At 25.1% G+C, this 18,123-nt stretch overlaps 2 protein-coding genes across 2 annotated transcripts; one reads left to right on the top strand and one right to left on the bottom strand.

The window, feature by feature from the left end:
* Positions 1-2,855: 2,855 nt before the first annotated feature.
* LOC128964747 (cytochrome P450 2A9-like) lies at positions 2,856-5,241 on the bottom strand. The gene is made up of 7 exons (XM_054311387.1): positions 5,217-5,241; positions 4,695-4,769; positions 4,410-4,583; positions 4,226-4,322; positions 3,936-4,100; positions 3,284-3,858; positions 2,856-3,223 (listed from the first exon to the last, which is right to left on the bottom strand). Exons 1-7 carry the CDS (start codon positions 5,239-5,241, stop codon positions 2,856-2,858), a joined length of 1,479 nt encoding a protein of 492 aa, XP_054167362.1.
* Positions 5,242-9,087: 3,846 nt separating this feature from the next.
* Positions 9,088-11,059, top strand: LOC128964736 (cytochrome P450 2C31-like). The gene is made up of 6 exons (XM_054311376.1): positions 9,088-9,217; positions 9,328-9,501; positions 9,592-9,688; positions 9,816-9,980; positions 10,058-10,632; positions 10,698-11,059. Exons 1-6 carry the CDS (start codon positions 9,088-9,090, stop codon positions 11,057-11,059), a joined length of 1,503 nt encoding a protein of 500 aa, XP_054167351.1.
* Positions 11,060-18,123: the final 7,064 nt, after the last annotated feature.

Here is an 18,123-nt window from a genome sequence, read left to right as displayed (position 1 = left end):
AAGCTATACTGAAAAATATCAACTTATAAACTAATATAAAAATATTTATTTATTTATTTAATAGTTTATATATTATTTTACTAATATTTAGTATTTCAATTTACATTTGTAAAATAAATTAGAATATTAATGTTATTGTTTTTTCAAATTTTAAATTCCTTAATGATTTTGCTTATTCTAAAAATTTATTCAAAGTTTTTTTTCTATAATTTAAAAATGTAAAAAAAGTTTATATAAAGTTTAATTTTTGTTTGTATGTTTAAAATCTCAGACTAAAACTTTTCTATAACTGCCATAATATTTAAAGTTTACTGAATTGTATTTTTTATAAATTAATTAATTATAATATACATGTATATCATATATATATATATATAAAGCATAAATATAATTTTAAGTATACAAAAATTTGATTTATAGTAAAACTAAAAAAATATAATTTATTATAATATACAGTACTGTATTAATCATTATATAAATCATTACTGAAAGCTAACAATTTATTTACTAAGTTATTAATTATTTTTAATAATATTTTATTATTATTTCTAAGTACATGATGTTAATTAAATATTTACAAAACATTTTTATTTCATTTTTTCAAATTACTTAATATTTTCATTAATCAGCAATTTTCTAAACATTTTGTTTGTTATATGAATTATAGTATAAGTGTTTGTGTTTAAAATGTTTAAATAAAAATTTTGTAAATTATTAGTAATTAGCTTATTTAAGAATATTTTTGAATATTTTAATAAAAAGTTATATTTAAATAAATAAATAATAAATAATAAAGTGATTGACTTAATTGATTTAATTAAATAAATTAAAGCATTTATTAAGATTATAATAAATGCTTTAATTTTTTTATTTAATATATGCCACATTATACTTAAATAAATAAAATAAAAATTTTTGTTAACTCACCTATATATTAAAAAATATATGTTATAAATGTTCCCCATCTACTAATACTGCTATAATTTTTCTTAATGATTTATATTTGTATTTTTTAAATGTTAGTTTTATAGTCATAGTAAATGAAACAGAAAATTTCTAAATTATAGATATTATACATTGCATTAATGTTTTAGTTAAAATTTATATTATGATTAATCTACAAATACTGCTTAGATTTAATTAAAATTAGTTTCAATAAATTTAATGTGTTATATATGAATATAAACTATAATGTATAACATTGGTTTACATTGCTATGAACTGTTTTGTTATTACTGATAGTTATTAACAGCTAATACACTGAATACATGTATAGCGAGAGAGAGAGAGAGAGAGAGAGAGAGAGAGAGAGAGAGAGAGAGAGAGAGAGAGAGAGAGAGAGAGAGAGAGAGAGAGAGAGAGAGAGAGAGAGAGAGAGAGAGAGAGAGAGAGAGAGAGAYAGACAGAGAGAGAGAGAGAGAGAGAGAGAGAGAGAGAGAGAGGTTTTGGACAGTTAGATATAATTTGGTAAAACTTGTGAAAGTTAATTAATATTTAATAAATCTGAACTGAATTGATATTAAAATATATATATATATTAATCTATACATTATTTTAGTCCTATAGACTATTATTGACCCAAAAACCCCTTTATAGTATTAAAAGCAATTTTTATTTTATTTATTATATTTTGGAATGAATATTATATTTTTATTAAAAAAATTGAAAACAATATTTTTTTGAAATAATAAAAACATACTGATTGGCAAAATAATTATAATACAGTATTTAGAAAATAAAAAACAATTTATAAAATTTTGTATAGTCAGCAAAGTTGAGATTTACTTTTACAATAAATATATATTTATATAAATAATTGATAGCTATACAATACAACTACTGTACAATATATAATATCGCAATAGACACTGAAATTAATAGTATAAATTAATAATTATATTTAGTATGTTAAACGATTAAAATAACATTAGAAACATATGGACACAGTATGTTAAAACTACTACCCTATCTACAGGTGCTCAACTAGCATATACGGTATGTCAAATATACATATATGTATAAAGTAATATATATATGAAATGTATATAAAGTAAATTATATTAAAAATAATATTTTGTTTTTGTTGTTAAAATCTAAAATGTACTAAAGTTTCATAATAATCGTAAYTTATTAAATTATTAAATAGAAATAAAGTTATATAATAATTCTATATTATATAATATAAATATGTATAAAAATGGGGACAGTCTGAAAAAATCAAGTTTTTTTCAAAAAAAACAATTTTTTCAGTAATATATATAATTTTAATCAAATATTTTATATTTAATAATTAAATTAATAATTAAAATATATTTAATAATTATATATTTTTTATCTAAGATAACTTGGGTTTATATTGACCACTTTTGACCACTGGTCAGTTATGATAAAAATCATTTGAAAATAATTATAAAGCATTTATATTATATAATTATTGATTTATAATTAAATTTAGTTATATTGACCACTTGACCACTGGTCAAGTTTAGTCAATATTAACAGAAAATAGTTTTTATCAAGATATTATAATTATTAAATAATATAAATAATTGACTACTTTTAATAAATATTGACCAGTGGTCAAAAGTGGTCAATATAATTAAATTTAATGATAAAATCTTATAATTAAATAATATAAATGCTTTATAATCATTTTTAAATAATTTATATCATAAATGACCAGGGGTCAAGTGGTCTTGTAAAAAATTGTAATTAATAAATATATTTTTGATATTTGATTAAAATTATATATTCGTGAAAAAACCAATTTTTGGTATTTTTCAGACTTTCAAAAAAACCAAAAATTGGTTTTTTTTGAAAAAACTGGTTTTTTCAGACTGTCCCATAAAAATGTTTTATAAATAAATTTTAGATTTCAAAATAATAGTGTAATCATTAGGTCTGCAACTAATCAAATCATTTGGATTGGGATCCAAATCGCTATAAGTATCTAAAACAATGTCATAGTTTTGTGTCGATTGTAGAAATCGGACCAAAATAAGGAAAAGGTTAGCGATGGCCAACTTATCGCCTAAACATACACGACGTCCCAAAGCAAAGGGTATGAATGCCGGCGAATGAGTAGTCATATAATGGCCGTCACTGTCGAGGAAGCGCTCGGGTATGAAATCAAAGCCATTTGTCCAATACTTGTTGTCATTGTTTCTCAATATAATTGCCTGAAATGTCAATACAGAAGTATCTTTCGGTATCATATGATTGCCTGAAAACAAAAAAAAATTAATAAAATTAGTTAATTAATTAATTACTAATAATTAAATACCAATTTTACTGTTGACCATTGCTTTATGCAATAGACCGGATGGAAAGACATTTCTGAATCGCAATGTTTCGGCTATAAAAGCCATCACATAATGACATCGTTGTCTATCTTCATGTCGGGCCAATCGGTCACCAATTTTTGATTCAATCTCTTGTCGTAACTTTGTTTGCATCAGAGGATAGTAACTCATTAATAGTAGTATCCATTGAAAGGTATTCTGTGAGGTATCAGTGCCCGCATAAAACAGATCTATAAGAGTCATAACTAGATTGTCATCCGTTAGATGAGGTGCCGACTCTTTTGCCTCCCGGAGCGCATCATTTTTGGCAGTAATGAGTGCATCGCAAATGTCTCTTTCAATACTGGGTTCGTAATCAATATAGTGTTGTCTAAACTTATTAATCATTAGTAGCCGTAAGTCGTCAAACAGTTTCCTGTGTTTGTCGACCAACTTATAGTCAAACAATCGTATGAGTGGTGAGAACTCCCATAACACCCATCGGTATTCAATTTCTTTATCAAAGTCCAGTAAAACATATTTCAAATAATTAAACTCAGAATCAGTGATTGAATAACTGTTATAATAAAAACATATGATTTAATTAATAAATAAATAATAAAAAAATGTTTTTTATTATAAAATATATATTACTTTTCACCAAAAGTACTGTTGGCCAGAATGTTAAGAAACATGAGATATATGTAATCAAATGGTTTAATAGGTTTATCCGGTCCTTCCTTTTCTAACATAGTTTTTAATGTATTGTCCACTGAATCGACGATTACATCCAATAGATGATCATTAGTTGAGTATTTTCTTTAATCAATTTATTTTTTTGTATTATTAAATTAATAAATCAATATATAACTAATATATATATATATATATATATACTAAATTATATAATATTATATATATAATTTCAATAATACAGTACTTACTGTACGGCCGCGTGACTGACACGTCTCAGGGCTTCCCATGTTTGGCCGTAATCTGCAAATCCAATGYCAGTATATTTGTCTGTCTTAAATAAACTGCCTATAATTGAATATAAAAATATATGTATTTATTTCATACTAATTAATGCAATTTGTTTTTTTCATATAATTTAAATCAAATGATTACCGAAATAACTTTCAGGTCTTCCAGAAAATTCATTTTTATTAAACGCTTCTCTAGCGATGTCGGCGTCAGTGATGACAACTATAGGTGTGTTATACATATGTAATGTAAACACCGATCCATACTTTTGAGACAATTGACGGTAAACTTCAATCCAATGTTCTTTTGATTTAAATGCTATAATAATTAGTATAATAGTTATAATAATATTAACAATAATAGAGTGKTTAATTACATTAATGTAATTAAAGTTTTTTATTAATAAATTTTAATTTTTTAAAAAATTACACAATATATTGCCTAATATAGGTATTGGAAATGGACCGGGAGGTAAACTATAATATCTTTGATAAAACTTTGTAACTTTATAGACAATGTAAAATAAAATTATTGCGATTAATATATCCGAATAAATCATTATTAATATATATATATATATATTTTTTATTTAAAAAAATACTTTAAGGGTTATAACATAAAATATACAACAATATATATAGTTTTTATAATAATACTATTATTTAAAAAAAATAAATTTATCGCATAATTATTTATTAATTTTCTTATCATGACTAACAAAATGTAAATTAGCAATTATCTATTTAACACTTTATATATTTTTTTTAACAATTTATTTATCTAAACCTAATATTGCAATGAAATATTAAAACATTAATATTTAAATATTTTAAACTTTTTAAATAAAAATAAATTTTATGTAATTTATTTTTAACCAGTTAAGAATGCTCAGAAAGTTTTTTATCAGTGAAAAAAAACTTTGACGTTATATAAAATATGATCACAAATTACCGTTGTTGCGCACACGCCTTTCCATGGCAGATAATGCGATAAGTGGCAGCTTTTGTGGTAATTGGTTCCCCTGGAATTTGTTAGATTTAGGGGCACAAAATCCCAGCCATGTTACAAGTTTTTATTATGTATCAAATTCATGCCACTCATAATTTTTTCTCATTATTTAATTAATGCCACCCTTTAGTACTGTAATGTATGATCGATCCATACATAGTGTTTTTGATCAAATATTTAAAACTATTTAAACTGTAATACAATGTAAAATAAAGTTTTGAAGTTATATAAAAAATGTGTTTTTTAAAGCTTTAATATTAAACAACAATTTCTTTGTTTTATTACCGATGATTGAGTAATAAATTTTATAAAATGTGTGATCAAATTAGCGTTGAATATTTAAATGATTTACCTCTTGATCTCACAATAAAAAAGAGATCAAATCAAGAAAGTAATAATAAACCTATTGATAATACCAAAAGTTTAAAACGATTAATAACTACTATCACTCCAATACCATATGACGGTTTTCTATGATTCAAAGAAAGTCATCTCTAACACACCTATTAGCCAATCTATCAATGATATGGTAATGAAAGCTAACTCCGTACTGATCGATCAATCCGTGGTAATGACAGATAACTCAGAAGAATTGATCGATCAATCCGTGGTAATGACGGATAACTCCGAAGTACTGATCGATCTACCGATTCTTGATATTAAATTAAACTCTTGAATGATCAATTGAGTCATTCGCTTAACAATCAGTTCACGAGTTTGAAAGACAATCACCCTTTGGAACAGACTGTCAATACCGGTAATCTAGAGAGCGATCAAACCATGGATCGATCTGATCGATCAAATTACTGGACAATGTCATCGATAAGTAAGATATTGGACCCGATTTTTGTTGGCGTAACCAACGATGAGATATGTCTTATATCTCATACTTTGTTTGGCATTAAAAATAGTAAAACACTATTTTTTGATGGATATAGTGATTCACGTCGGTATCGATTACCTAACAATATGTTTATAGATATCCAGAGGAGACAATTGTAACAATCGGATGACATTCAATAAATTTGCCGCATATGTGGGTCAACGGAATCTGGAACTATTTAAAGGCGGATCTGGCAATGCTATTATACCGTATTTATACAGCAATATTATAATGACCACAAAAGCACCCAATTATTGGCCATATCTTATGCATTACGGCATAGTTTGCGTTCACCGAAGCCAACGATAACATGAAGAGATCGATCTATTTAGCCATCTCTGCAATGGACTTATGTCTTATCAGTTTCAAGAATAATCGTTTGGCAAATAAGACTGCGTTTCGCACCGCAGAGGATATTATCAGTGCCGGTGTTGTCCGACCTATTTATAAGGATTTAGTGAAGACTGCGGGACCCGATGTATACACCTTCTATGAGGCAGACAAAGCTACCATCGATTTGAAAACTTCTTGTATTTTATTTAACTTTACTGATCCTAACTATTAATTATAATTATATTTCCATTTCTTAAATTGTTTATTTTGATATTTATTTCATTATAAATGTATTAAAGATTTTTCGGGTAAATAAAAATAAATTTATTAATTATTTGATTATTTTACATTAGATTTACATTAAATTAGTATTGATCGATCATTTATTAATTATAGATCGATCTTAGGATATGAAATTATTTATTTATTTATTGATTGATCATTTATTTAATTAATTATAACTAAATTTAGATATTTAAAACACTTATAATAGTGTAGATACCATTTATCACATTTACTGCCATTCGATTATTTTAGTTATCGCATTATCTGCCAGGGTATGGCAGGTTTAGTGATAATTAGTTCGATACCTTTTTGATACTTTTAAATAATTTTTAAAATTGATATGTCTAATTAAGTGGTTAAAAACGGTAATTGTCATTTATATTAAAAATAAACGGATTTTTTAAATTTATTTTATATAAAACAATAGATGGCAGTACAAGGAAACATGAAAATTTGTTTTAAAATGTATTGTAAAATATAATGGATTAATAATTTTTGAAAATATTTATTATTAACTCTAATTTAATTTATTATTAGATACTAAAAATAAAAAGTTTTTATTATGTAGTATTATTATACTAATTATATTACATTTTATTCAATTTTAATTTTATTTATTTAATAAACGACAAAATCAATAAAGTGCTAAAAAATATTTGTTTTATTTCATATATTTTGTTAAATATTTTAGTCAAGAAAATTCAGTTAATAATTTAATTATTTAATTTTAATAGATATTTAAGCAATTTTAAAATAGTTTTGTGAAATATTTTATTAAATACATTTTAAAACTAGTATTATAGTTTGCTTTTCTAATAAAATTTTTTTAATTTAGTATTAATAAGATTATATCATTAAATAAATATTATTAAACATAAAATACTAATGTTATTTTTTTATTTCAAAAATTAATTAGTTTGAGTTTGATGTAAACTTATTAATTTTATAAATGTTTTTATTATAAGTAAAAATAAATATAAATTATGAAATTAATTATTCAAATAAATATTTTAATATATTAAATAAATTATATAAAAAAATAATTTTCTTTATTTATGATATACTAAATAAAACTTTCAGTGATATTATTTAAAATATATTTAATTTTATAAATAAAATTAATAATTATTATATATAATACTAAATAAAATAAAATAATTAAATATTTGCTTAAACTATATCAACTAAAGAGAAAATAGAGAGATTAATGACTATTATTTTTATTTAATGTTTAATTAAGAAAATTGCAAATGTACATGATACATTTTGTTAGTCATTATAAATAAATTTAATAAATCATTATGAAGTAAATTCTATAAAACTAGTTGAGAGTGCTAGAAAGCATTATCATAAAAAAACTTGAATAGCATAAATATTTTGATAACCATTAGTTTTAAGTAATAACGGCTATATAATAAAAATTATTCTGAAAATGAAAGAAACTCATATGTCACAATATCTATGATACTTAAAAAAAGATAAAATTAATTCAATAATAGTTGTTTAAAAACATTTCGATCATTAATGAAAATTTTGTAGTTATGATAAGTGAAACTCAAAATATCAATAACTTCAATAACTTATGTTTGGCACCTTAAAAGTCAGCTTTAGGTAAAATGTCACCCAGTAGTATTTGATACATTAATATCTCTTATAACTCAAACATGTAAAAATGTTGATTTGTTTACTATTTACTTTTTACAATTTTTATAAATCGGTTTACAAAATCTGGTCACTTTCAGTTAAAGAATCAGATCGGATAGATATAATTATTAATTGTTGTATACTATATGCTCAGCTAATATAAACTTTTTAAATCTGTTTTTGGTTGAATTAGATTTTTTTCAATTTTTTGGTTTATTAAAAATAGCTTTATACGATATTTACCTTATTTTACAATAAGGGTCAGRGTTGTCATTATTATATTTTGTACTCTATATTAGTATATACATTATAAGATTGATTCTATATTTGTATATAAAACAGAAAAAATAATTATTTTTTTTGGAAATTTTTCAGTAATCCGCCATTTTGAACATGTTCCTGAAGAGATAAATTATTTTTAATGAAAATTTTCAATACGTTATTAGTAGTTATCTAACTGAATCTGTATTTCAAAATTTGCAACAAAAAATGCTACGCACAGACACAGACACAAAAAAGGCTCGTATAGATTTCAGTAAACAAAACATTTTTTTGTTTGTAAATATCACTATAAAAATAAAACTAAACTATATATATATTGTCCGTTTGTAAATTATATGTTATAACTCTCAAAGTATTATTATATATATATATATATATATATTAATAATGATTTATTCGGATATWTTAATCTCAATAATTTTATTTTATATTGTCTATAAAGTGGCAAAGTTTTATCAAAGATATTATAGTTTACCTCCCGGTCCATTTCCAATACCTATATTAGGCAATATATTGTGTAAGTATTTAAAAAATTGAAATTTTTAATAAAATACTTTAATTAACTTAATGTAATTAAACACTCTATTATTGTTAATATTATTATTTCTATTATAATAATTATTATAGCATTTAAATCAAAACTTCATTGGATTGAAGTTTACCGTCAATTGTCTCAAAAGTATGGATCGGTGTTTACATTACATATGTATAACACACCTATAGTTGTCATCACTGACGCCGACATCGCTAGAGAAGCGTTTAATAAAAATGAATTTTCTGGAAGACCTGAAAGTTATTTCGGTAATCATTTGATTTAAATTATTAAATTAAAAAAAAAATAGCATTAATTAGTATGAAATATATATATATATTATTTGTATTCAATTATAGGCAGTTTATTTAAGACAGACAAATATACTGACATTGGATTTGCCGATTACGGCCAAACATGGGAAGCACTGAGACGTGTCAGTCACGCGGCCGTACAGTAAGTACTGTATTATTGAAATTATATATATAATATTATATAATTTAGTATATATATATATATATATATATTTTAGTAATCTATTGATTTATTAATTAAATAATACAAAAAATAAATTAATTTAAAGAAAATACTCAACTAATGATCATCTATTGGATGTAATCGTCGATTCAGTGGACAATACATTAAAAACTATGTTAGAAAAGGAAGGACCGGATAAACCTATTAAACCATTTGATTACATATATCTCATGTTTCTTAACATTCTGGCCAACAGTACTTTTGGTGAAAAGTAATATATATTTTATAATAAAAAACATTTTTTTATTATTTATTTATTAATTAAATCATATGTTTTTATTATAACAGTTATTCAATCACTGATTCTGAGTTTAATTATTTTAAATATGTTTTACTGGACTTTGATAAAGAAATTGAATACCGATGGGTGTTATGGGAGTTCTCACCACTCATACGATTGTTTGACTATAAGTTGGTCGACAAACATAGGAAACTGTTTGACGACTTACGGCTACTAATGATTAATAAGTTTAGACAACACTATATTGATTACGAACCCAGTATTGAAAGAGACATTTGCGATGCACTCATTACTGCCAAAAATGATGCGCTCCGGGAGGCAAAAGAGTCGGCACCTCATCTAACGGATGACAATCTAGTTATGACTCTCATAGATCTGTTTTATGCGGGCACTGATACCTCACAGAATACCTTTCAATGGATACTACTATTAATGAGTTACTATCCTCTGATGCAAACAAAGTTACGACAAGAGATTGAATCAAAAATTGGTGACCGATTGGCCCGACATGAAGATAGACAACGATGTCATTATGTGATGGCATTTATTGCCGAAACTTTGCGATTCAGAAATGTCTTTCCATCCGGTCTTATGCATAAAGCAGTGGTCGACAGTAAAATTGGTATTTAATTATTAGTAAGTAATTAATTAACTAATTTTATTAATATATTTTTCTATTATTTTCAGGCAATCATATGATACCGAAAGATACTTCTGTATTGACATTTCAGGCAATTATATTAAGAAACAATGACAACAAGTATTGGACAAATGGTCTCGATTTCATACCCGAGCGCTTCCTCGACAGTGACGGCCATTATATGACTACTCATTCGCCGGCATTCATACCCTTTGGTGTGGGACGTCGTGTATGTTTAGGCGAGAAGTTGGCCATCGCTGACCTGTTTCTAGTTTTGGTCCGATTTCTACAATCGACACAAAACTATGACATTGTTTTAGATACTTATAGCGATTTGGATCCCAATCCAAATGATTTGATTAGTTGCAGACCTAATGATTACACTATTATTTTGAAATCTAAAATCTAATTATAAAACATTTTTTATTCATATATAATATAGAGTTATTTTCTATTATACATATTATATATAGTGTTTCTATTTAACAATTTAATAAGCTATTATTATTATTATGAAACTAAAAATTTAGCACATTTTAGATTTTAAAAACAAAGCCATAATACTATTTTTATTATATTAAAATTTATATATCTGTTTGATATATAAATAATAATCTACAGTTTATTATTAAAATTAAAATACTAATGTTATTTTTATGTAAGCTTATTAATTTTATAGCTGTTTTTATTATAAGTAAAAATATATATATAATTAAGAAGTTAATTATTTAAAAAAAAAATATTTGAATATATTATATAAATTATTGTCATTAAGTTATTAGAAAATAGTAAAAAATAATTTTCTTTATGTAAGTTATACTAAACAAAACTTTCAGTGATAATGTTTAAAATATATTTAATATTATATATTAAATTAATAATAATTATATATAATACTAAATAAAATAAAATTATTAAATATTTTAAGACTAATATTATAAAATTAATAATTAATATTTGATTATTAACTGATCATTATAAAAGAATAAAGATCATTATAATTTACAATAATATTATAAACTATTTCAATTAAAGATAAATTAAATTTTTGCCAATGATTTGCAGTTATATGAAAAACAATTTTCTTAAATATAAAATTTTTAATTTAGTAAAAAAAATTATCTATAATACAAAAATGTTAATAAATGTTTTATCTAACAGTATAACATATAATAAAAATTTTACTTATAAAAGATAAATTATTAAACTATTAAGTTTTTAAAAATGTAATTTTTTTGTTTCTATTTTACTTTTATTAGTATTGTTGGATAGTTTACTATTTTTAATTTAATTAAACAAAACAAAATTACAAATGTTTTTAATCTTTTTTTTATCTTTTTAATCTTGAATTACAAATGGTTTATCTATAATATATTGTATATATTAACTAAATATAATAATTTTAAATAATAAACCAGTTATTACTGCAATTTTATTAGCAAAATTCATACTAAAAATTTAATTTAATAATTTATGATGGTATAGATTAGAGAGCGAAAAGTTTCGGACCCGTACCTGATCTGATACCTAAAATCTCGGACTCGGACCTGACCTGATCTGACTATGTAGGTCCGAAAATAATTTTATCAAAAAACAATTTTATTCATACTATACCCGCAACAAATTTGTCTAAATTAACTTTAATTACTCGGGATTAACGTTAACTGATCGTAGATCTAACTTAGATACTAATAAAGTTAATATGCCATTATTTATTAGATCAAACTATGATATTTTGTAATATTTTATGTTTTATTTATACAAATATTTCATAAATAATAATTTAATAAATTTTGTGTTTGATTTTGATATTTTGTAATAATTGTAATTTAAATAGTGAATAAAAACTTTTCGGACCTGACCTGACCAAAAAAATTTGGTGTTCGGACCCGTACCTGACCTGACCTTAGCCCTAACTTTTACCTGACCTGACCTGACCTGAAAAATCAGGTCAGTTTTCAGTCTCTAGTATAAATAAGTCAATAATAAATATTTTAATAAATAAAGAAAACCTATAGAAAAACAATGATTTATCTAAAAAATGCTAATAATTATTTGTCCAATCATTTAGGTTGCTTAAATTTTATGTCATCTAATATTAGGTAGTAGTACTACTAATAATAATGTAACTAAAAATTTATTACTTAAATTTTATTTAAAAATTATTATAATAATTATTAACAAACTAAAAGCCATTAGGTATTAGATGCGATTCTCAATAGTAAAATAATAGTTTACAAAAAAAATAAAAATTAAAAAATAAGTTGGACAAAACTTTAATRTTAAATGTATTATTACAAGTACACACAAATAAATAAAATAATAATAAAAATTATTTATATTCATTGTATAAAACTAAAAAAATGTGTATAATTTAATTAATATTCAAGTTTAACATATGGTTAATAATAATTATATATTAAGTTAATAAAACATATATTCTCATTAGTTTATAAAAAAGCTATTTATATAAATAAATAACTAGATTAAATAGCCTATAATGCTTTGTATATTTRTATATTTTGATTGTTTTTTATGTACAATATTTTAGTAATTTAGTTAATCAAAAAAAAATTAAAAAAAATAAAAATTGGACAAAACAATGTTAAATGTGCAAATCCCTACCTATTTACCGACAATACAATTAATACCATTCCTGCCTAAACCTATATAATTATAACTGCGCTTTCACTTAAAAATAATTCTATATACTGTACAATTATTAAAAAAAAAACATTAAAAGCAATTATACTATTATACTGTATAAATCAGTCAMCCAATATTTAACACTATACACGGCCTAATTCAAAGTTTACTTTATACCGATAGTGCCGTACAGTATATACCTATTATATATCAATAGCAGTTCATAACATATATTTGCCGTAAACTCAAATAGTAATTACACGTTGATGTAATTAACCGTAGCCTACATATATAAACTTAATGTACAAATTATTACAAACAATATAACTTAAATGCTACGCAAATATTACTGATAATATTAAACTTATTTTAAAAAAATAACTAAACTATAACTACAGTACATTTAATGTACTAATTCAATACTCGGCGCACATATTACCGAAACAATAGCCGCTGAATAAATACTACTTATTAGGGCTCACATAAAAATCTGATCTACGTAGCCTGAACGAGCGGTGGACGATCAGTACACTATTGCGCGAATCACAGCCGTGCCAATCGTAAGCCGCGTAAACCTTAGTTGCGCTGATAGTAAGCCACGCGATACCGTAAGCCGCAAATAAACATAAACACATTTAGCCCTCACAAACGCAGCGTAAACATTTAACACAAGCGCCTATAATACTCAAACACATACTGTAGTTAACAATCAAATATTACAATTTAATTCTCGTACACAAGTACTAGTAGCCGATAACTGGTTACTCATTCCTACATATATACTACTGCATATACTACTGCATATTTTATTGTACAGTATAGACAACAGTTAACGTCAGTTTATTTTRAACTTAATTATACGTAAATAACTTGTATAGTCTATCATACAATAAAGCAATACAATTATAACAATTTAATACTAATAGCTATTTAAAAAAAACAATTTATTACAATTTAAACTAAACTAAAACTAAATATACATTTATAAAGTCAACTTATTTAAAACTTACTAACGACACTTATTTAAAAATAATTTAATATACTATAATAACAGACATATACCAGACATACTAGATATAAAATATAATTACTCATAAATACAAACAAAATATATTTAAAATATTTCTAATCATTTAATTACTAAATCATTTAATACAAACTATAATAAAACATTTAATTACTGTAACAATTATTATTGAAATTTAATCAATACATTTATAATTTCTATAAAATATATTATTTAAAAACTTTTATTACAAATTTATTATTAAACAATTAAGTCACACATATACTTAATTGTTCACATCATTTATTATTTAGAGTTATTAAACTTAATTATTATTTCTATTATTATAAAATATATTTAAACAAATATTATAAAWAAATAACTACAGTATATCTAAAGTCACTTTAGACTTGAATACAATTAATAACACTTAATACATTTGTGACATAATACAATATATATATTTTTAAAAATCTAATTATAAACACTTATTATAACAATAGCATAGTAACCATTTGTTAAGGTTACTCATTTGAATTCTAAACATTCAATTCTTTATAAATTATTATAAAACATTTATAACACTGTAACCAATTGTTAAAGGTTACTATTTATCACTATTTATAGTATTTAAATTTAAAATTACATATAATACTTAATCAATATAAAATATAATTTATTATAAAAACAATTTAAAAATTTAATAATTATGACTATCACTAAATATTCCGGTTATAATACCGATATTAAATTTGAAACATGGCTCAAACTATACAAGCTAAATACACAACAAATGTCGGGTACAGAGCGCGTCCATCAGTTAATGTACAACCTGAAATCAAAAGCTCTTCAATGGTACGCCGATGAAATAATGGACAACTATACGCAATGGGACATCGTAAAGTCTATAATGCAAACACAGTTCGGTACAGCCGATGTCCGACCAACTAACCTATCAAAGTCTGTACAACGCAAAAACAGGTATACCAGCCAAGCGTATACCAATACAAAACCATGTTTACCTTCACCTGTTGCCAATACTCGTAACTACAATTATTCACGGATACAATACAATGACTACTCACGCAAACAACCATACGGCATTAATGCACCGCGAAAACGCAATACAGATATCTTAAATACATATCAGGTGCAAACATCAAATACAATACAAACACGCGGTAAACAACATAATAAAGACAATCGCGGCAAACAAAATCCATTAATAATGAATAAACAAAAAGAGTCACATAATATACTTAAAGCCGACAAAACCAAAATCACTCACACCGTCACTCACACAAATGACACCGAGCGAAGTCGTGACACCTCTCACAATGCACTTAAGTCTTCGGTTGTCGAAACACTTAGCGCCGGATGCTTCTCAAAGATAAGCCACGGACAGATGTCGTGCTCCTCCGGTAGCCTCTCACAAATAAAGACTAAAACAAAAGTCTCCGACGGTGACAACAAGCCTCTGCTAATATTGTCTGTACGGCTGGACATCAGAATAAGTGGTAGTCAATCCTACGACACCGTTATACTTAAATTTCCTGAGCGATCCACATGCACTCAAAGGCTAGTCATGCTTATCTTTCATAAATCTTACATCATCGGCATTTCTACTCACACTCAATTATATTTCAACACAGACTTTGGTAAACGCTGTGATCAAATCTCCGACACAAATACGCGTATACTACCCGTTAGTTCTACGGTTGACAATATTTCTTCATTGACTACAGAAAAACAACCGACGCTGCAACAAATACTTATTAACCGCTCACATATTATCAATGCCGTCAACATTATTAATATTTATTATCTACTCACTCTAATCATGTCATTTCTGGACAATACATCAATGCATCGCAAATATAGCGATCAATATCTTACAACACACATGTCCACACACATACAACAAACTGACATGATTAAATATGACATATTTATAATACTACCGATTCACTACCGACACATACGATTTAAAAAAATTATTTTCAAAGTAACTTTGAACAACAACAAGGAATTAACATCGCGCTTCGACATCAATACTCAATGTCTCATCACTACATAGAATTTTCTCCTATGTCGAAAATTCTTTTTCAACCGTATAAGAATGTGATGGTCTATACATCACTTAAGCGGTTCCAGTGTCACCAATCAATATACAAAGTTACTTTGTAATGTATAATTATACTAAACTGTATATATTTATGTATCTCTATTATAAGTTAAAATATATTTTAACTAAACATAGTTATTTAATTATAACTAATTATATTTGATATTATTTCTACTTTTGAATTCATTTACTATTACTTAATATTATGTTTATTTGTTTAAATTGATTTATGCTTTATTATTAATTGTGTATCTCATCATTGACTATCTCATTATATTTATCAATAAAGTTAAKCTCAGGCTAGCAATAGCTAGTCTAGGAGGGGCTTCAAGGCTCATAAAAAGTTGTACCATTTATTTGAATAGTAAATGCAAGCCTTAGGTGTAACAGAGTTGAGCTATAATTCCGTCATTTTACGGACGAGTCCTTCCGAGTTCCGATACAAGGCTTCCGATACTAAATACCGATATATAGCGCAGTTACCAATGACCAGAGCCTCGAATGGGCCATTCATATACACTGTGACGTGATTAATAAGCCATACAAATATACCGTAACTCATAAATAGTCTTCTAATAGCATCCCGTTCAGTAATTACGTCACAGTTTCCTATCAAATATACCCCGCATTGCATATTGCTTCGTAAAGTGATCTTTACGGGCTATTGACGGGTAAACACTCATATATGCCCGTCACATTTGGCGCAGTCGGTAGGATTGCAAATCCCTACCTATTTACCGACAATACAATTAATACAATTCCTGCCTAAACCTAWATAATTATAWCTGCGCTTTCACTTAAAAATAATTCTATATACTGTACAATTATTAAAAAAAAAAAACATTAAAAGCAATTATACTATTATACTGTATAAATCAGTCACCCAATATTTAACACTATACACGGCCTAATTCAAAGTTTACTTTATACCGATAGTGCCGTACAGTATATACCTATTATATATCAATAGCAGTTCAAAACATATTAAAATAGCAGTTTATTTTAAAATAAATAAACTATTTTAAGATTATAATTTTAGCAAAGTTGTTATGCACACAGTACTGATTAAAACATAACATACCATTCCTAAAATGGTATCGGTATGTGTTTTAGTAGTCAAAACCCCACCCAAGCGTACTGACCAACAAAACTGTTGTGCTGTGAGGTCCCGGAGCGAGTCGAGTACTAACAGTGTATCAGTAAAGATCAGAAAAATTGTTTCAATCAGAATAAATGTTTTGAAAACAAAATATGTGTTTTTATTATTAGTTTTATTTAACGTTAAGTGAAAATTCATTGAGACTCCATAAAGAAGATACGATAGCTTATATCAACACAAGAGATAACAACGAGTGAAGATACGATAGTGATCATATATCAACACAAGAGATAACAACGAGTGAAGATACGATAACCAGTTCCAGAGAATTGATTGTGAAGTCATATATCAACACAAGAATAACAACGAGTGAAGATACGATAGATATCACCGAACCAGTTCCAGAGAATTGATTGTGAAGTCATATATCAACACAAGAGATAACAACGAGTGAAGATACGATAGCTATCACCGAACCAGTTCCAGAGAATTGATTGTGAAGTCATATATCAACACAAGAGATAACAACGAGTGAAGATACGATAGCTATCACCGAACCAGTTCCAGAGAATTGATTGTGAAGTCATATATCAACAC

This window comes from Oppia nitens, unplaced genomic scaffold (assembly GCF_028296485.1).
Source record: "Oppia nitens isolate AA-2021 unplaced genomic scaffold, nextdenovo-longstitch-racon4-pilon3 scaffold15_pilon_pilon_pilon, whole genome shotgun sequence".
Classification (NCBI taxonomy): domain Eukaryota; kingdom Metazoa; phylum Arthropoda; class Arachnida; order Sarcoptiformes; family Oppiidae; genus Oppia; species Oppia nitens.
The sequence above is the reverse complement of the archived record's forward strand: the minus strand, read 5'-3'. Positions and strand labels throughout refer to the sequence as shown.